The 20,414-nt window shown below is 45.0% G+C and overlaps 3 protein-coding genes and 1 pseudogene across 3 annotated transcripts in view; 1 reads left to right on the top strand and 3 right to left on the bottom strand.

The window, feature by feature from the left end:
* The window catches only part of LOC146756181 (rho GTPase-activating protein 32-like), a 331,712-nt gene extending 321,199 nt beyond the window's left edge, over positions 1-10,513 (bottom strand). The window contains exons 1-3 of the transcript XR_014937575.1: positions 10,380-10,513; positions 10,064-10,253; positions 7,149-7,255 (exon numbers count right to left, since the gene is read on the bottom strand). The gene's annotated coding sequence lies outside the window, so the exon portion shown is untranslated. The remainder of the gene's footprint in view (positions 1-7,148; positions 7,256-10,063; positions 10,254-10,379) is intronic.
* On the top strand, positions 59-3,903 carry LOC146756182 (uncharacterized). The gene is made up of 2 exons (XM_085524996.1): positions 59-2,893; positions 3,049-3,903. The coding sequence occupies exon 2, from the start codon at positions 3,115-3,117 to the stop codon at positions 3,784-3,786; it is 672 nt and encodes a 223-aa protein (XP_085381122.1). The 5' UTR covers positions 59-2,893; positions 3,049-3,114; the 3' UTR covers positions 3,787-3,903.
* A 446-nt stretch (positions 10,514-10,959) lies between the features above and the next one.
* The window catches only part of LOC146756166 (obscurin-like), a 265,736-nt pseudogene continuing 256,281 nt past the window's right edge, over positions 10,960-20,414 (bottom strand).
* Positions 12,845-14,341, bottom strand: LOC146756180 (obscurin-like). The gene is made up of 2 exons (XM_085524771.1): positions 14,034-14,341; positions 12,845-13,048 (listed from the first exon to the last, which is right to left on the bottom strand). The coding sequence occupies exons 1-2, from the start codon at positions 14,339-14,341 to the stop codon at positions 13,015-13,017; spliced, it is 342 nt and encodes a 113-aa protein (XP_085380897.1). The 3' UTR covers positions 12,845-13,014.

The following is a 20,414-nucleotide window of genomic DNA, read 5'->3' as shown; positions in this document are numbered from 1 at the left end:
TGCAGGAAACTAAAAGGGAAATTTCTGAGTAGGAAAAAAAGGAATGATTCCTTTTAAAATGCCAAAATGAAACACCAAAGTTGTAACGCTATTACTTTCTTTCCATCCATGTTACCAGCTTTATTAAAATATTGATAAAATTTGTTAAATTTCTAAAATAATTTAAAAGAACCCTCAGCCTCCACTGTCACATTTGGGCATAGTGAATATGTAGGGCTTAGGATTTATTTAGGCTATTGTGTTGTTAATTTGTACCGTAAAGGAAGTAGAGACGTGGAGATGTTTTTCAAGTCTGAATTTAAATTAAGCTGTCCACGTTATTATGATGGATCAATGGCAGATTGCATTGAGAAATGAGGGATGAGTATTTTTTATCAGCAGTCTTGTCTCCCTGGTGGCTTTATCACACTGCCAACACTAACTGCCAACACTAACTGCCAACACTAACTGCCAACACTAACTGCCAACACTAACTGCCAACACTAACTGCCAACACTAATACATCATAATACTGTCAATATTAAAATACTTCTGCTATTTACTGACTCAAGAGGTATTGCTGGACTATTTTTGTATTCTTACCTCCTCCAAGTTCATAAGCCTCATTAAGAACATCAATGCATTATTATAGCACATTATATTTCTAAAAAGGATAAAAGTCTGCCCACATGGCAATGTGGAATTTGAACAAAATAAACTGCATGACAGGCCCATAAGGCTGCTGAGGCATCATACCCAAATGGGGGAGGGAATCCTACCATAACCTGCTCCATGACCCTTCAGCACGTGTCTTTTTGTGGTCTATCATTTTAAAACATAAAAAGCACTTCCTAGAAAATTCAGATTGATGCAAGGGCTGAACCTCATTCAATCCTGTCTCCCAGTCACTCGAGCTGTACAGAGAATGGAGACCTGAGATAACAGAATTCCTGTAAAATATGTTCTTTATACCTTATAACTAAAAATCCAACCATATATATTCTTTAGAACTGGATTTTGCTTGTTGCCATACCACGGACAAAAGATTCAAAGTAACTTTTCTTGAACACTTGCCTTCTTTTTGATATATCAGGACCATTTTTACTCTATAATCCCTTTGTATTCCTCACTAGCCCACTGTGCCCCATATTTGGGGTATGTTAAAAGTCACACCATATCACCTTCCAACTTCACACACTATAATGTGATTCATTCTTTTATACTGCCGTCACTAAAAAGTTGTCCCAAACAGGGGGATGGGAAGTAGGTTCTTGTAAAGTTCAGCTCCTGTGAGTGTTGGAGGCTGTTTAATTTGTTCTAAAAAGTCCAGAAGCAGATCTATGAATAACCACATAAGGAATAACAAATACATTTCCCTCACCACATTCAAGCTTTAAACTATCAGAAAAGAAAGCAGAAATGAAAAATACTACAATAGGTAGAGGTGTTTTATTCAGGCTTCCTGTTTCACCATCTGTATTGACATTTTTAACACTTCATCACAATGAGAAATTAGAAAAGGAATCGTAATTGTAAATATTGAATATGACTGCTACGTTTTCTCATTCCCTCTCTCATTTGTTATAAGATACTGCAGTGTATCTCGTGTCTCTCTTGTTAGCATTTCATAGAGCACTTCCACAAACATACGTTTGGTCTTGTTCTCAGCACTTTGTTCTGTCACCGCGACAGATGGCTTTACACTGAAGCATATGAAAATATTAAATTCTCCATAAACCTGTTGAAGTATGAAATGTCTGCAAGTAATCACTATCTTGGCAACTACTTCTTTAATACAGGTATTACAGTGTACTATGCAGTGTTCCCATACTGACTTCAGATTTGACATTGCCCACTCTAAACTCAGTTCTCACTCAGCTTATTTAGTAGTAGCACGGCTTGATTCAAAATGATGTCACTTCTAAGCAGAAAAGAGCATTTTAGTTATTGTCTTTCTGATTACCACTGAGTAATAAAATCACATTAGAAAGATTAAATTTAGTCACATCAGGTAATTGTGTCAGCGCATGAAGGAATCTGGAGCACTACAGGACTTGGTTTGTTTCTGTCTCCTCTCTGACATTAAGACAGATGTTATATTTATTTTCAACAGCTGTTGGTAGAACATTGTCCTCGCAGACTTGATTCCAGATTTCTCTCACATCATATTCTATCCTATGGCAAACTGGCCACTAGCTCTGCAAGCTTAAAGAGAGAGCAAAGAGGATGTTCACAATGCTTATCACTCTCATGACACCTATACTAAACCAAGAAAATTCACTTTCAATTTGCAAACCAGGACAAACGTGAATACTCCTTAAACATATATTAACAAAGCAGTCCAGAAAGAACCCTACAGCTCATCTAAGGTTGCAAGGCAGCATGGGCAGGGACACCTCCCATTGGGCCAGGCTACTCCATGCTCCGCCCAGCCCAGCCTTGAGCACTGCCAGAGATGGGGCACCCACAACTGCCTTGGACAGCCTGTATCCAGGCTCAGAAGTTCTTCCAGATATCCAACCTAAAACAATTCTCTTTGTCCTATCACTTTGCTCATGATAAAGTACTCGTCTCTAGCCTTTTCAGGCTGAACAGGCTTCCCCAGAACAAGACCAAGCAAGAGTCTTGACACCATAAAGTCATGGAGTGTGACATCACCGGGCAATGGACTGTGACCTCACAGCTCTGCACTGCTCATACTGGGGCGCAGCAGAGCCTGACCCAGCCGAGCTTGTTCCTGGTGTCTGGCTGAGCACGTTGGCGAGGTCTAGAGACCCAGCGAGGCTTTCTTGGTTTGTGCTGCGGGGTTTTGGGAGCTGTTCTCAGTGCCCAACCCCACCACATTCCCTGTATTTCCCTGGCACTGCCTGGATCAGGCAGCCGGGTCCCAAAAAGCGCAGTCGAGGCAGAGGAGGTGAGAGATGGGGGGTCACATCCCTGGGGTGGCCACAGGGTTCAGGGAGCTGCTAAGGCTGCATCTACAGCCAGCAGGGAATGGGGTGGCTGATGGACCAGGCCACAACTGCTGCCTACCCCAGGACACAAACTGACTATGGCATCTCCTTGCAGCATTTGGGACTCACTCCAGAAGGGGAGCACATTTCCATCTCCTGCTGCCCAGCCCAGAACGTGGCCATGGAGGAGCAGTTCTGTGCCATCTGCCGAGACGCAAGACCTGACACCTACGTGGTGCCCTGCGAGCACCACTTCTGTCTCCGCTGCATCCTGCAGTGGACCTTGAGGAAATTCACCTGCCCGCTCTGCAGGAGGCTCATGAGTACCATCCACTTCGCAGTGCGGGCAGATGGCTCTCTGCCCTGTGTCATCACGCTGCCATCCGAGTACGAGGCAGAGAGCCACGATACAGCCTCCCTGTGGGACGTGGCCGCCCCGCACCCAGCTCCATCGGGCAGCCCCACCGAGCACGGAGAAGAGGAGCTCCCCGGCACGTCCCACACGGCTCCAAGGGATGCAGACGCCGGTCCCAGCCTTACACCCGTCCCCGGGGAGGAGCACGAGCCCCAACGGGAGGCAGCAGCGGCACCTTCAGCCCAGGCCTGCAGCAGCAGCCCCCAACGGGAGGCAGCAGCGGCACCTTCAGCCCAGGCCTGCAGCAGCAGCCCCCAACGGGAGGCAGCAGCGGCACCTTCAGCCCAGGCCTGCAGCAGCAGCAGCAGCAGCCCCACCGCTGCCCAGCGGGGCAGGGACGGCTTGGCCCGCAGGTCCGGCCGCCCCAGGAAGAGGAGGGCCCGCAGCTCCTGGAGCACTTCGCAACCCCGAAAGAAGCCGCCCCCGCGGCACCATTAGCAGCATCCATCGTTGTTAATAAATAACATTGAGAACTACACGGCTGTTCTGCCTCGGTTCTACTCGGAGCAAAACGTGCAGCACGTGGGCGCTGCCCGAAATGGCGGCTGCTGTTCCTGGACTCGGGGCACGAGAGTTATTCAGTGCTCTACAGCAACGTTCCCTCGGGTTCTGCTGCTGTAAGCAGAGATCAGTGCCTGTCCCTCATCTCTCATGTGAGGAAGCAATAGGACTGGTGTTGGAATGGTGTCTCTCAAGTTCCAATGCAGAGAACTGCTGTGGCCAGCAGCATAAACAGAGAAAACACCAAATATCCTGATTTGTGAGGGACTCGCAAAGTTCACAGAATGATAGAGCAGCTTAGGTGCTTTTTAAGATCCTTTACAGCCCATTTCCTACCCCCTGCCACGGGCTGTTAGCCAGCCACCAGATCAGGCTGCCCAGGCTCCCCATCCAGCCTTCAACCCCTTCAAGGCCTCTCTCTTCACTCAGTGTAGCCCAGGAAAGCCAAAAGGTTGGACACCCACACTGAAACCCACAGCCATTGAAATACACTAAAATTCAATCACAGGGAACCACACTGTTGACCGGCCACCAGCTTGATGGTAACCCCATGTATATGATGGGTCTTTGAGTTCAACCCATCAGCCAGTTGTTCACATGCTTGTATAAGCTGTCTGCTGGACAGTCTGTATATCAAAAGCTTTGTTTAAACCTCCCAAATACCCCACATCCTTAGCCTTCCCTTGGTCCACACAGTGGGAAAGGTTGTCGTATGCATGCCTCCTATTGCACTCTATCTCAAATTAAAATTAGGCCCAAGAGAAGATCCAAAATCATACCAGAAATTTGTAGTAGGCCACTATATTGAGAATTCTATTTTTTGGTGGGAAAATGTTTGAAATACTGAATCATTGCCCTCCCTCACTTATGCATAATAATCAAACAACTGAATCAGAGCTTTGGTTAACCTATCTTCATGAAAAATACATACTAGAAATAGGTCTGCTGAGTGGGAAGTAACTTCAGTTTTTGAGACTTTCTACTAAAGTAAAAGGAACATACAGGGATAAGATAAATTAATTCTATATTATGTCTTTACATGTAAAACATGTAAAGAAAACATCTGAAACTTTCCTAAAAGCTTCCAGTGACAGAAATCCCATAATCTTCCTAGTCCAACTAATTAAATATTAAGTAGTTTTACTAACAGCAAGTCTTCCTAATACCTATTTTTTCTCTTGTTGCAATTAAAGTCCATAGATTCATGTCTTCCTCACTGCAGACACGGAGAAGAAAACATCAATGCTGTTACCTCCAAAAAAAAATAGAACTTTAAAATCTCTTCAAAGAAAAATAGTCTACTGCCTGTAATGTTGAGAGATCAAATAAAACATCTGATACTAACTCAAGTCAAATTTATTCTTGTAGTTCTCCTTCATGCAGGAAACTAAAAGGGAAATTTCTGAGTAGGAAAAAAAGGAATGATTCCTTTTAAAATGCCAAAATGAAACACCAAAGTTGTAACGCTATTACTTTCTTTCCATCCATGTTACCAGCTTTATTAAAATATTGATAAAATTTGTTAAATTTCTAAAATAATTTAAAAGAACCCTCAGCCTCCACTGTCACATTTGGGCATAGTGAATATGTAGGGCTTAGGATTTATTTAGGCTATTGTGTTGTTAATTTGTACCGTAAAGGAAGTAGAGACGTGGAGATGTTTTTCAAGTCTGAATTTAAATTAAGCTGTCCACGTTATTATGATGGATCAATGGCAGATTGCATTGAGAAATGAGGGATGAGTATTTTTTATTAGCAGTCTTGTCTCCCTGGTGGCTTTATCACACTGCCAACACCACCACCTGCCAACACCACCACCTGCCAACACCACCACCTGCCAACACCACCACCTGCCAACACCACCACCTGCCAACACCACCACCTGCCAACACCACCACCTGCCAACACCACCACCTGCCAACACCACCACCTGCCAACACCACCACCTGCCAACACCACCACCTGCCAACACCACCACCTGCCAACACCACCACCTGCCAACACCACCACCTGCCAACACCACCACCTGCCAACACCACCACCTGCCAACACCACCACCTGCCAACACCACCACCTGCCAACACCACCACCTGCCAACACCACCACCTGCCAACACCACCACCTGCCAACACCACCACCTGCCAACACCACCACCTGCCAACACCACCACCTGCCAACACCACCACCTGCCAACACCACCACCTGCCAACACCACCACCTGCCAACACCACCACCTGCCAACACCACCACCTGCCAACACCACCACCTGCCAACACCACCACCTGCCAACACCACCACCTGCCAACACCACCACCTGCCAACACCACCACCTGCCAACACCACCACCTGCCAACACCACCACCTGCCAACACCACCACCTGCCAACACCACCACCTGCCAACACCACCACCTGCCAACACCACCACCTGCCAACACCACCACCTGCCAACACCACCACCTGCCAACACCACCACCTGCCAACACCACCACCTGCCAACACCACCACCTGCCAACACCACCACCTGCCAACACCACCACCTGCCAACACCACCACCTGCCAACACCACCACCTGCCAACACCACCACCTGCCAACACCACCACCTGCCAACACCACCACCTGCCAACACCACCACCTGCCAACACCACCACCTGCCAACACCACCACCTGCCAACACCACCACCTGCCAACACCACCACCTGCCAACACCACCACCTGCCAACACCACCACCTGCCAACACCACCACCTGCCAACACCAACTGCCAACACTAACTGCCAACACAACACTAACTAACGGCACTAACGACACGAAACGCACAAGAACAACAAATCAAGCAACCACTCCGACCACTAGCTCACCCACAAGGGAACACAGAACACACCGCTCCTCCCCTCATTCCAGACGCTTATGACATCACCAACGGCCAACAGCCTGGTCCACCATGACCCCCCACAAGGCGGGGAGCCAAGACCACGTGGTCACATCTGATTCCAACACGGCACCACAACATTCCAGGACTCAGTGTGGGCTTGGAATTCTATCCTGGTGTGGCAGCGCAATGGGAGGTGTTAGGGCACAGCTGAAGAGCTGACAGACAATGGACGTTTCCAAAGGAGGGTGCCAGATTAACTCTCAGCATTTACTTGCGGGGCTCTTAGGAATGCTTCAAACTCATTTTCACTGCCTAGCTCATTTCTAGAAAGTCCAGTTGAGAAATGCTCACTTTGTCTGGGGAACGCCTCTATGCATCATGAATGAAAAAAAAAATAAAATGGGCACGCGACCCTATGAAACTTACCTCTCTGCTCTTGCTGTCAGCCAGACACCTCAGATGAGCATGACGTGTCCCTGCTCCTGAATGAAGATCCACCCAAGTCTGTGTTCCTCTCTGCTCCATCTCTGGCTCTAAAAGAAACACAGACAGAGATGATTACAAGATCCTTTGTGCAGATGAAAGCACAGAGTGCACACGAATTCTCTTTAGCAAGAACTACTACTTGAGAATGCATAGAATCCACACATAAATTTACTTTCTCTTTAACCCTTTTTCCTTTGTACATGATTCCACTATTTATACCCTCAATTAATGATTCATACTGCACATGATGTTATGATGTAGAATATTGACAGCAACAGCACAAAACTATGACAGAATCCACAGACAGTTTTTTGAGAGGTAGTATGAAAGATGAACAGAAAGGAAATAGATTCATTAAAATAACCTTGTTAATCCTCTCCCCGTCAAAAAAGGAAGACTTCTGGGCAGTGTTACCAGCAGCTCCTAGAACACCTTGCACCACAAACTGCGGCACATACATTTTCTTCCCACAGGTCCCTCACCTCCCTCATTAGTTTCAGATTCACTCAGGTTAAAATACATGGATCAGAACAGCCATTCAGTTCTGCTTAGGCAGGATCCCACCGCCGGGATGTCTCCCAGTCCCATTCCCTGCTTTTCCCAGCACCAGTTGGGGAAAGGAACAGCAACTGACATCACCTACCCAGACTTCTGCAGGGCCTTCCATTTGGTCTCACATCACAGCGAGAAGCAGGAGAGCTCTCGTGGTACAAGAGAGTGGTGGGCTGGAGAAATAAAGGCTGCCTCTAAGATGGTGCTTCAAACAACATGTGGAACTGGACATGAGACATGAAAGACAGGGCTACATGCCCCAAAAGGGGGGAAGTTCCAGTTGCTGCAAGCCATCGAGGTAACCAATAGAGGGGCCCTGTCTACAGCCTGGGCGGGGAAAGGGACAATAGAGTATACTGGGCTGTGTGGATTAGGTGGCCTGGCACATCTCAACCACAGAAATATAAAGCCTTGGTGGACACTGGCGCACAATGCACCCTAATGCCCTCAAGTCACCAAGGGACACAACCAATATAGATCCATGGAGTGACTGGGGGTTCCCAAGAATTGACTATGTTGGAGGCCGAAATAAGCCTCAATGGTAAAAACTGGCAAAAACACCCTACTGTGACTGGTCCAGAGGCTCCATGTATTTTGGGTATTGATGACCTTAGGATGAGATATTTTAAGGATCCCAAGGGCTATCGATGGGCCTTTGGGATAGCTGCTGTTAACACAAACGGTGTTAAGCAGCTGTCAGCTTTACCTGGTCTGTCAGATGATCCTTCTGCTGTGGGGTTGCTCCAGGTAAAAGACCAAGTGGTACCAATTGCCACCAAAGTGGTACAAGACAGCAGTTCCGCACCAATAGGGACTCATTGCTCCTCATTCACAAGCTAATTCGCCAATTAGAGAATCAGGGATTGATTAGCAAAACTCACTCGCCTTTTAACAGCCCCATATGGCCAGTGCGTAAAGCCAATGGAGAATGGAGGCTGACGCTGGATTACCGTGGCCTGAATGAATTCACACCTCCATTGAGTGCTGCTGTACCAGACATGATAGAACTCCAGTATGAACTGGAGTCAAAAGAAGCAAGGTGGTTTGCCATCATTGACATTGCTAATGCCTACTTTTCCATCCCATTGGCTGCAAAATGTAGGTCACAGTTTGCTTTTACCTGGAGAGCTGTTCAGTATACCTGGAACTGTTTACCTCAAGGGTGGAAGCACAGCCCAACCATTTCCATTGGTTGATCCAAGCTGTCTTGGAACAGGGTAATGCTCCCGAACACTTGCAGTATATTGATGATATTGTCGTGTGGGGCCATACAGCAGCAGAGGTTTTCAAGAAAGGAAAACAGATAATCCAAATTCTTTTGCAAGCTGGTTTTCCCATTAAGCGCAGCAAGGTGAAGGGGCCTGCCCAGGAAATCCAGTTTTTAGGTGTAAAACGGCAAGATGGGCATCGACACATCCCAGCAGATGTGACTGACAAAATCACTGCTATGTCTCCGCCCACCAACAAGACAGAGACCCAATCTTTCCTGGGAGTAGTGGGCTTTTGGAGAATGCATGTCCCAAACTACAGCCACATAGTGAGCCCCCTCTATCAGGTAACGTGGAAGAAGAATAATTTCTCATGGGGTCCTAAGCAGCAGCAGGCTTTTGAGCAGATAAAACAAGAGATAGCCCATGCCGTGGCCTTGGGGCCAGTACGGACGGGACAGGATGTGAAAAACATAATCTACACTGCTGCTGGAGAAAAAGGTCCCACTTGGAGTTTGTGGCAAAGAGCTTCAGGAGAGACCCAAGGCCGACCCCTGGGATTTTGGAGTCGAGCATATAAAGGGTCTGAGGAGCGCTATGCTTAAACTGAGAAGGAGATCTTAGCCGTGTATGAGGGGGTTCGGGCTGCTTCTGAAGTAGCTGGGACTGAGGTTCAGCTCCTTCTAGCACCTCGCTTGCCTGTGGCCCCCCTGTCACGAACACAGGTAAATTTTTGTTTAAACCGTGACAACTACCCAGAATGCTGCATCAGGGAATTTTTGCCTAGAACTTTAGAGAACTATTTTTAACTTAGAAAGGTCAGAGATAGAAAGTTCACACTGATTTCTGGGTCACCAGCCTCACCGTACATCAGCATTTTTGGTTTTTAAATGATACATAAAGTTCTCAATGGCACTGCTCTAGTTGGTAGTTCTTTCCCTTTCCATGCAGCTCGCTCTGTGCATGGCTTGTGAACCGCTATTCAGGCCAGACAGCTGCAGCCCCAAAGACCTGCCATAAATGTACAAATTCTACCAGGATAATGTCTTGGGAGTGGAGAAACAGGATGCGCAGTCATATGGCTCTCACACATACCTTGTACAACCAGCTTGGCTCTGGACTGGGCATCACCAATGTCACAGGTGTACACGTCACTGTCACTTTTCTCCAGATTTCTTATGCTCAGCTGCAGGTCTCGTCCTTTCTGTGCCATCTCGTATTTCCTGCCAGGCCTGAGCTCAGCAATGCCTTTCCTCCATATGACGGTGTATGAGCATTTCTCGCACTGAAATGAAAAAATTGTAGTTCCACTTTCTTCAGTTTTCAGATCTGAAAGTTCCTTGATAAAGTAATTAGGTTTTTCTGGAGGGAAAAGAGGGGGATGAGGGTGTGGGACAAAGGGATTTGTTACCCGAACAAGTCTCAAGCATACAGAGGTGTCCTGAATCTCCTTTGCCCTCACTTCTAGAACATCACATAGAGATGCAAAGAGTCTAAGAAGTCCACAGAGTCCACCCATTTACATAGGTTTGATAATTCCAGTAGATATCTGGAAAGTTCAATACCATTATACATGCGCTGGTAGGATCTCATCTGATAAACTGCATATAGTTTTGATTACACATATTCAATATAGACTAATTCAAATTGCCATCTTTTCTTGGCTCACTAACAACCAAGATCATAGAACCATAGAATGATCACAGAATCATAGAGTGGCCTGAGTAGGAAAGGACCTCAAAGAGTATCTAGTTTTAAACCCCCTGTCAAGGGGCCACCAACCACCAGACCAGGCTGCCCAGATCCACATCACACTGGAGAATCATTCGGTTTCCAGATTATTTTAAGGAAAAGATTTTAATCCATCATATTTTCTGAAAACTAAGAATTGATCCCGCTCAAGGAAACAGAAGAGAAAAACATCACCCACAGGCTGCAGATATTTACCTCGACTTCTCTACATGCCATCCCCAGTGTGCTTTTCAACTCACCTTGCACAGTGACCCTGGCCTTTGTTATGGAGTCCTCTGTCTCACAGGGGTACTCCCCACTGTCCTTGGCAGTAGAGTCATGGATGATCAGAATGGCCCCAGTTCCTTCCCTCCTGCTGCAAGTCGTACTTCTGGCTTTTTCTGATTGCTTTGCCATCCTTGTACCACCTGATGTTCAAATCCGGCTTTGACAGCTCACAGCTCAGGCTGATGTCCTGCCCTGCTGCTGCTGTCTTATCCTCCAGCTGTTTTGAAACCTCAGTAGGTTTTCCTGGAAGAAAACATTGCTTTTTGAGTAACATACACTTAGGGTAGGATGCCTCTCTCAAAATACATGCATCTACATGCTGGAGATAAGTTAGAGAGGCACTTGCAACAGACGCCATCCTACAGCTAGCAGTAATCTGCAAAGTACAGACAATAGAATTCCAGGCAGCATTTATTGTCTCTTAAATCTACCCAATTGAGGATGATGAACCATGTCTGAAAACTGCCTCTCTCTTCTCTCCACTCATCACACTGGGAGCCTCGGATGATGCTCTCAGATGCACATGCTCTAGATAGGAATTTGTTGTACAGCTAGATGATGTGAAGGCCATCCCTTCAGCTTATACTTAGAGGATATTTGCTCCCACAGTTCCCTCAACAGATCATTCCTGATTTACTGTTAATGGAACAAGCTGTAGTGAGATGCCCATTTCCAACACTACCCCAGTGCTTTGGGTAGTTCTCACATTTGTGTAAAATGTTTTGTCCTTTTACTTATTTTTAAGAGAAATTCTCAGTGCTTCGAGGTTTAAGTAGAAGGTTGCTATTCACTTTAACCATATTATGAGTTAGCTCTCACGACAATCTTATCAGAAGACAGTTGAAGGAATCAGACCCCAGAATCTCTCCCATCTCATTACCTTTCACAGACAGAGAGGCTTTGGAGGTTAGACCACGGGCAATAAAAACGACTTCCCCAGCGTCAGTAGGAGTCACACTTTTGATAATGAGAGTATATTTCCGACTCACGTTAGAAGCTTTAAATCGCCCACCATTTTTCACTCTGCTTCCATTCAGTGTCCAGTTGAACTCATCAATGCTTTCATGGGACAGAATGCATTCAAAAGTACAATCTTCTCCCTCCTGGATTTCAGTGGTTTTCAGCCGTTTGGTAATGCCACTATTCAGCTCTGGAAGGTAAGAGATACGTTAGTATGAGGTTTATATGGAGAAAAGGCATTTGTGACTGACATGAGTAGCAGTGCTGGTGTTTTAACTTAGGATTTGCAGAACATGGCTGCATTCCTTACTGATGTATTCTCTAAGACATTCTCCACTCAGAATTACCAGAAAGCTATAAAAAAAAAGAGACATGAATCTCTTGTCTTTGCTCTGGAAGAACTACAATTAGAGCAGCTCAGTCCATGGAGCACAATGAAGATTCAATGAGCTACAGAGGGAACAACCTAACAGAGAGGACAACTCTAGGATGCTGCGTGAGAAAAAGGGTTTTGCCTACGACAAGAAATTAAATGTTTCTATTAGCTAATTTGTTACCATCCTACCCCTACTGGTGTTCAAACCATTTCTCCATTTTAGGGATGTTTAGAAAGGAAACATTTCCAGGACATTCTTGATGTGTTTGGTGATTTTCATGGCAAAATGAGATACATTCACATCAAAAGCAATGGGAATTTTCCAGACATCACTGCGCTAAATTGCAGTAATACACTTCTATTGTAGAAACTATTAAGGCTCATGGGGGAATAGGTGTAAGACATAGTGACCACACTGAATGTGCTTTCAGCACTCCTTTACTTTCCACAGTACTTAACCTGAACGCCGACCTTTGATTTGGCAACATCACGGACAATATCACAGGTATAGAAACCTGCATCTGACTTCTCAAAGTCATGGATAAGGGGATATAGGGTCTTCCCAGACTGTACCAGCTCATACTTGTTGCCAGAAGTGAGCAGAACACCGTCCTTCTTCCACACTGGTTTGACCTTCTCTTTAGAGACTTCGCATTCCAATTTAATCACACCCCGCTCCTCACCAAAAACATCATCCAAGGACTTCATGAAGACAGCAGGCTTCTCTGCAATTAAAAGGGCAAAACAGAACAATGTGATACAGTAGTTGAGACATTTCCAGTTGCTTTCAGATTTTTAAAGAGGGATAAATAAATCTTTACCAGTACTGACAACACCAATATAGAACCTAAAGCGGTTTCATGTGTGTTGACTGAATGCACTTTATGGAATTCTGAACTAATCAGTAGGAGAATACAGGGAACAGGAGGGACAGCCTGCATTGCCGGTGGGTGGGACTGATATCATATGAAGTAATTGGGATGCAGCTCTTCTAAAGCTGGAGAGCTGGCATTGCCCTCACACGGAGCACAGCTCATACAGCAGGCCACAGGATTAAGAGGATAAGATGCTGAACACTTTTGATTTTCCTGTTTTATTGACTCCTTTTATCTATCTTCTATTTCACACATCAGATGTTTATACTGGGGAAAAAACTTCCACCAAATGCAAAAGAAAGGAGAAAGAGGAAATCCTTCAAACTCTGAGTGCATAGAGTAAAAGAACTTAATTGCTGGGGAGAGCAGATTAGAATCACAGTACCCTTAGAATTGGAAGAGACCCTTAAAGGCCATCTAGCCCAGCTCCCCTGCAATAAAAAGGGACATTCACAGCTAGATCAGGTTGCTCACAGCCTGGTCATTAGTCATCCCAGAGGCAAAACACACACTGAATGATCTCTCCCTGCAGTCATAAATCCTTGGAGACAACAGCATTGACACTGCATGTTACTGAAGCAGTAAAAGAAACTGCACTTGTAACTCTCCTTGTGCTAAATAAAATGATGATAAAAAGCAATGGAATGCTTTGGCAGGACACCAAAACCATCCTCCTTCGTTGATATCTGCTGCAATGGAACCTTCCCCTGGAAGAAAGCCTCTGATGACTTGTCACCCCAGAGAGGTCAGCTTTAGAAGCAGGACTGCTGCACAATAGAATGAACTGGAGCTCCTTAGCATCTCTTACATCCAGGAGGGCTGTGATCAGACCCACCTCTCACCTTCAGGTGCGCTTTCTGACACCTTGTCTGACTTCACTGTCACTGTGCCAGCATCCTCAGGCTTAACCTGCTTCATTGTCAGTGTGCAGCAATTGCCAACGTTCTTGATGTCATTGTAATTGTTGGTGTAAAGGAGGCTGCCATTCAGGAACCATTCCACATCCTCGTCATCATGGGACAGCTCGCAGGAGAAGACAGCAGAGCTCTCTTCAATTTCTACATCCTGCAGGTGCTTCGTTACTTCTACATTGCGGGCTGTGAGGAAACAAGGTGAATTGTTACCACTGTTACTATAAATCATACTGGGATGTGTTAGAATGGTTGGACTAGATGATCTTTGTGTAATCTTCTCAGTGAAGATTATACATTTATAAAGTTAGCAGGAGAGAACGGCAGAAATCAACCCCAAGAAGAGAAATCTGAGGTGAAATAGGACATGTAAGAGACCACCCCCCCTGCTCATACCTTCAGCTGTCAGCGTGGCCTCAGTCTCTGCAATTCCTTGCACTTGTACACACCAGCATCATCGGGCTTCAGCTTCAGAATCTTGAGCTCTGCTGAATGCTTATCCCTCTTGATCTTGTACTTCTCAGAGGGCTTGATGAGTGTGTGGCCTTTGAACCATTTCACAACCTTTGGAGAAGGCCTGAAGTCACAGGACAGGATGACAGAATGATGTTCCAAAGCTGTCTTGTCCTCCAACTTCCTGGTGATTTCTATATGGTAATCTGCAAAGCAGGGGTGGAAGAGAAGAAAGGATGAGGACAATTGGAAGAAGAGGAAAGTCTCTTGCGTGTATTCCATTCCAATTAATGTCATGTTCACAATGGTTCTTTGAACGACTCTAAAGATAAAACAAACGATTGTCTAAAGGGAATGCCATTGACTACATTTCTATAAAGTAATACTGTATATTATCTACCAAATGCAAGGTCCAGCTCTTGTTCTGTGCTTATTAAATTGCTCCCAATTGTTGAGGCTTTTATTCAAATAAGAGTGAGTTGAAAATATAACAAGTACTTTAGGGTGTGAATGGAGACTCTTACGCTGGGGACAACAGCAGATAAAAAGCCTGCAAGTTTCTTTCAGATGAAATCAATGACAAACTGCATCAAATTTAGGTGCTACCAAACTTAACCTTGTCTAGTTCAGAAATACAATTAATTTCACCTGATTTGACTTCTTTGGTATAGCCAAGGACAAAACCTCAGCTCTGTAGATCTGAATAGTAAGAACATCACAGCTATTCAAACAGATCTTTGCACAGTGCAGTGTTTTCAAAGCCTGGATATGTTACCTCTGACAAGCAGATTGGCTGTGGATTTGGATTTGCCAATTGAGAACTGAATGGTGCTTGTCATATCAGTGGTGGTTATCGCTATGGCAAGCTGGTGGATGGTGCCTTCTTGCTGCATAATCAAGTTTCTGCCAGCCTGTAAGACTTCCCCACGTAGATACCACTTGGGAGGTTTCACAGAAGGAATGGATATCTCGCATTCAAATTTGGCTTTTTCAGGCTCAGTCACATCCTCATCACACAGCTCCTTTACTAGATTAATGGATTGCTCTTTAAGAAGGATGGAACAAGAGAAAGCAGAGATTTAGAAGGAATGTAAAAAACCCTTACATTATCACCCCACTTACTCACGTCAGCATTAATGCACATGAACACTACACCTATCAGCTCAGAATGCCTTGAAACATCATTAAAAAATAATAGAAAGAAAAGAATGTTGTTAAGAAGTCAGACAATAAGATTGACAACCTGAAAAGAGCCCAGATCTTCTGATTCCCAGTCCAACATCTAAATCAAACCATGACCTTCCCATCCCAATAACAAACTCCTCGCATTACGAAATGGAAAAGAGGTTCATTGAAACACGGACATTGATAATTACTTTGGTTAAATACAGCAACTTAGCTCTGAACAACAAGTTTTCACCTAGTAAAGGTCTCTGTAGCTCAAATGTAATGACTCTACTTAGGAGAAATTCATTTTCCAGGAAGTTCTTGCCCTTATAATTTTAACAGTGGCAAAGCTGGGGACTGAACTCTTGAGTAGTGTGCTAACTCAAATGTCTCCCTTTTCTTTATCACACTTAACATCATATATATACCCTGACATTGTATATATTAAAAAAAAAACCAAAACCCTGTGTTCTTTTCAAACAGCAAGAGAAAATGAAGAAAAGGTCAAGCTATGTTTTTTATCCCTCAACGTTCAAACACAAATCTGAAGTCTAAACGTAGAAAATCAACCTCCTAAGAAAATAATCCATCTTACTTAGCAAAAGTAAATTCCAAAAGAGAAGCTGGATGTTTTGTGGGCAGAAAGGTAGGTAGGTAGGAGTCTTTATTTCTGTGAAAGGCCCTGGTGGTGTTTAACTTCCTTGACATTAAAGCAAAGGATGTTAGCTCGTTTATAACATAAGATAATTTAATCAAAATCGTCATCAGAAGCATAATTACCTTTAACTGTAAGATGGGCACAAGATTCACGAGATTCTGCCTTTTCTGCTATAGATTTTATTTCTGCTGCATCCTTGACTTGGACACGTGTGTAAGTCAGCAAGTAGCTCTTTCCTGAAGCAGAGAACCAAAGAGTCACTAAGGCTGGAAAAGACCACTAAGGTCATCTAGTCCAACCACCAGCTCATCCCTACCAAACTGTGCTCTTGAGAGCAAACCCACAACTACACTTGGCTTCCTTGAGCAAAGAGCTCTGAGGCACATGGCCAGGCTGAGCATCATCCATCTGGTTTCACAGCATCACTGCCTGTTCTCTCATGTCAATGAAACCACCCATTCCCCCATGTCCACATCCCCACCAAAGTGTAATCTAAACATGGCTTCTACAAGGACTGACCGAATGTGGCCGTCGTCACCTTCAAAGTACCTGATACAGAAGGATCACACTCACTGTCAGACAAAACCTCTTTGGAGAGGTGAACTGACTGCCCTGTTCACCCCCACGGAAATAACTGCACTCATTTCCTACCTGCTCCTGGCAGTGTGGGATGGTGGGATAGCATCACACTTCCCACACTAAGCTTCCCACCATGTCACTTGTTCCACCTAAACCTCAGTCCCAAAACAAAAGGGGAACTCGCTTCTGAACCCTCTTCACTTCATTTCAGATGTCTTATATGCTTGATCTCCAACCCACCCCCCACTCAGGAGAAAGATCCCCCTCTTACACCCTACCATCTTGCTGCATTCTAATGTTGTCATCAGCCTTCAGCTTGTTGTCCTCTTTGTACCACTGGGTCTGAACCTCATCATGTGAAATCTCACAGACAAAAGATGCACTCCCATATTCATTCACTTCCACATCTTCCAGTGGTTTAACAATCTTGATATCTCCAGCTGTGAAATACTAGAGACATATTTGTCAGGGTATTTCCAGAACTGAGTGCAGCATCTTTTCCTTACACATATTTGCATAGAAAATAAGTAGGATTATGTTTTATTCTAAACCATCATCCATTCCTGAGTCATTTCTCTCTTCAACACAGTCAATGCATTATTGCCCTTGAAATTAAAGATAGACTTACTAGCTACAATGGAGCTCCCTGCAAACAGTTTTCATGGAAACCAGAATCTCATTTATTCTAAAACCTTTCAAGCAAAATTAAGGGTAGAAAAACAATAGAACTGACTGAATCTTTAAGGTCATTCAGTTCCAGTCCCCCTGCTATAGGCAGGGACACCTCCCTCCACACCAACTCTTCTCATCAGGGTCGAGGCTTCTCTCAAATCATTCTCCTCTAAGCCTGTGCCTGTGCTTGGGATTGCCCTGACCCAGGTGCAGGGCCTTGTACTTGGCCACACTCAAGTTCATGAGGCTGCCAAGGGCCCACCTCTCCAGCCTGTCCAGGTCCCTCTGGGTAGCATCCCTTCCCTCTAGCACATCAACAGCACCGCTCAGCTTGGTGTCATCTGCAAACTTGCTGAGGGTTCATTTGATTCCACTCTCCATGTTGCCTACAAAAATGTTAAATAACACTGGTCCCAACACCACCCTCCATCTGGACACTGAGCTATTGACTGCAGCTCTCTGAGTGTGACCATCCAGACAGTTCCCTATCCTGCAACTGGTCCATCCATCAAAACCATTTTTCTCCAGTTCGGTGACCAGGACGTCATGCAGGACAGGATCAAATGCTCTGCACAGGTCCATGTAGATGATGTCAGTTGCTCTCCCATTATCCACTGATGCTGTTACTCCATCATGAAAGGCCACCAAGTTTGTCAGGCATGGCTTGACCTTGAGGAAGCCCTATTGGTTACCACCAATCTCCTCATCTTCATTTTCCAAACTATGCCAAGGAGAACTAGACAGAACTCTACAATGTCGTGTCACTACAAACCTGTCTGAATCATTGGCTTCTCTGCATGCTCATCACTAGTCTCTCCTTAGCTTGTGTGCCCACAATGTATGGGGAATGTCAGCCACAAATCTTACCTAGGGGACATCTTTGCTTCAAAGTCCCTTGAACATCACACAATCCCTTTTAACTCTCTAGGTCTGCACTTATTTATGTCAGAATCAGACCATATTTCTGTGCTGCTATTTCCCTTTCCTTCTGAAGGGCCTGGATACAACTTGGATTAACCTCAGGAGCAGAGTTCCTGCATAAAACAGCCAGTACTGAAACAGCAACCCAGCCTGGTTGCAGACTGAGAGAGAAAATGAGAGTTCACCGCCTGTGAATAATGAGACTTCTCTTATTTCCCTGGGAAGTAATGCCCACTTTTTTACTTTGACAGAGCTCCTTCCCATCCTAGAAGGGAAAATATCAAGTCAAATCTACATTAGTCCTTCCATCTCTGCACTGGGCAAAGGCAGCCTTCAGATCTATGCTTAATTCACCCAATTCCCTAGAATTAATGGAATTGTACTTACTGGAACATATGCTGACGCTTAAGCACAGTGCAGTGTTTTCAACATGTAGGAATGGCTATAGAACACGCATAAATTCTGGCTGACATATGACAGCTTAAAGCACTGCAGAGGACTGTTAACAAGCCCGTTTGGACATCACCTTGAATAAATGATGTTATCCCCAAGTAAGGGAAGGAACAGCTGAGCACCGGGGAGGTACACAAAGGGCCAGAGCAAATTCTCACACTGTCAGGTGCAAAGAAAACTGAGATTTCACCCTAAAACCCAGTTCAAAACAAGGCTACAAAATCCTGGCTGAGAATTTCTGAATGCTCACCAGTTGTTTCCAGCTCGAAGGTCATCTTCTGGCCAGCAGCCTCGCAGATGTATTCTCCAGCATCTTTCTTCTCCAGCTGCTCCACAACCAGATGCCGTGTTTTGCCCACAGATTCCATTCTGAACTTTCTGGAGGAGGCAAGCAGTCTTCCATCCTTGAACCATTTTACTCCAGTTGGATCCTGTGCTACTTCACAGCTGAGGGAAGCACTTGCTGCCAGGGCAGCACTCACCTCTTTCTGCACCTTCTCCTGGTTTATAAACACAGGTTTTGGCTCTGAGGGAAGAAAAGAAAAACAGAAGGACTGAAATGAGACCATCTTGTAGGTTTGTACGTACAGGTTGGAACAGGTTTAGGTTACCACTTGTGCCCAAACTAATAGCCTTCACTAGAGAATATCAGCTCTTCTGTTGAAACTAAGTGTCAAATCTAGGCAAGAAAGAACCTAGGAACTGAAGGAACCAAGAGGGTCCTTGAACACCAGTCCCATGGTTGCAAGTCACTATGCAAACATATTGAACCCAAAAGAACATCTGACCTGCAGGCAACCAAACCTGAGTTCCTTTTACTTAAGACCCACTGTGAAACATCAAAACACATAAACATGTGATAGTCAAACCACTGGCTGCCTTTTCATGACCCAGAACAGTACTCCTGGCTTCCTGAACAGACTCCTCATGGCATCTACCATTGCCACAACTGTGACTGTCAAAGGCACAAAGGAAATATGCTCACCAACGCAGTCCTTTGTTCTTTGTGTGTGATTTGCAGATATCTATCTTTGAGCTCTGGCAATAGTCAGCTCTACCAGGTCTCTTACTGTGAGTAGCAGACTCACCTATCCAGATGCAGCCTCCAACATAAAGGCATAGTAAAAAGGCAGTGTACTACTAGGAGAAGTTCCTGCTTCTCCTGCCACGAAAGGCTGCACGTAGAACATGCACTCCAGCCTCACTGCACATACTTTTCTTAGTCAAATGTTTCTGTGAACAAGAATTACAGTTTGGGATCTCAGGCACTGGAGAGATTTGAATAATATCTTGAATATTGCTTCCACTGTACATATATCAGTAATTATTATTCTACAGACAGACTGAAACAGGTCTTTGTGCCATACTAAATCCAAATACTTGCTACAAACCCAGGCAATCA

Source organism: Coturnix japonica, chromosome 28 (genome assembly GCF_054131305.1).
Source record: "Coturnix japonica strain WE chromosome 28, WE-NBRP24, whole genome shotgun sequence".
Classification (NCBI taxonomy): domain Eukaryota; kingdom Metazoa; phylum Chordata; class Aves; order Galliformes; family Phasianidae; genus Coturnix; species Coturnix japonica.
This window is presented reverse-complemented; position numbering and strand designations above follow the sequence as displayed.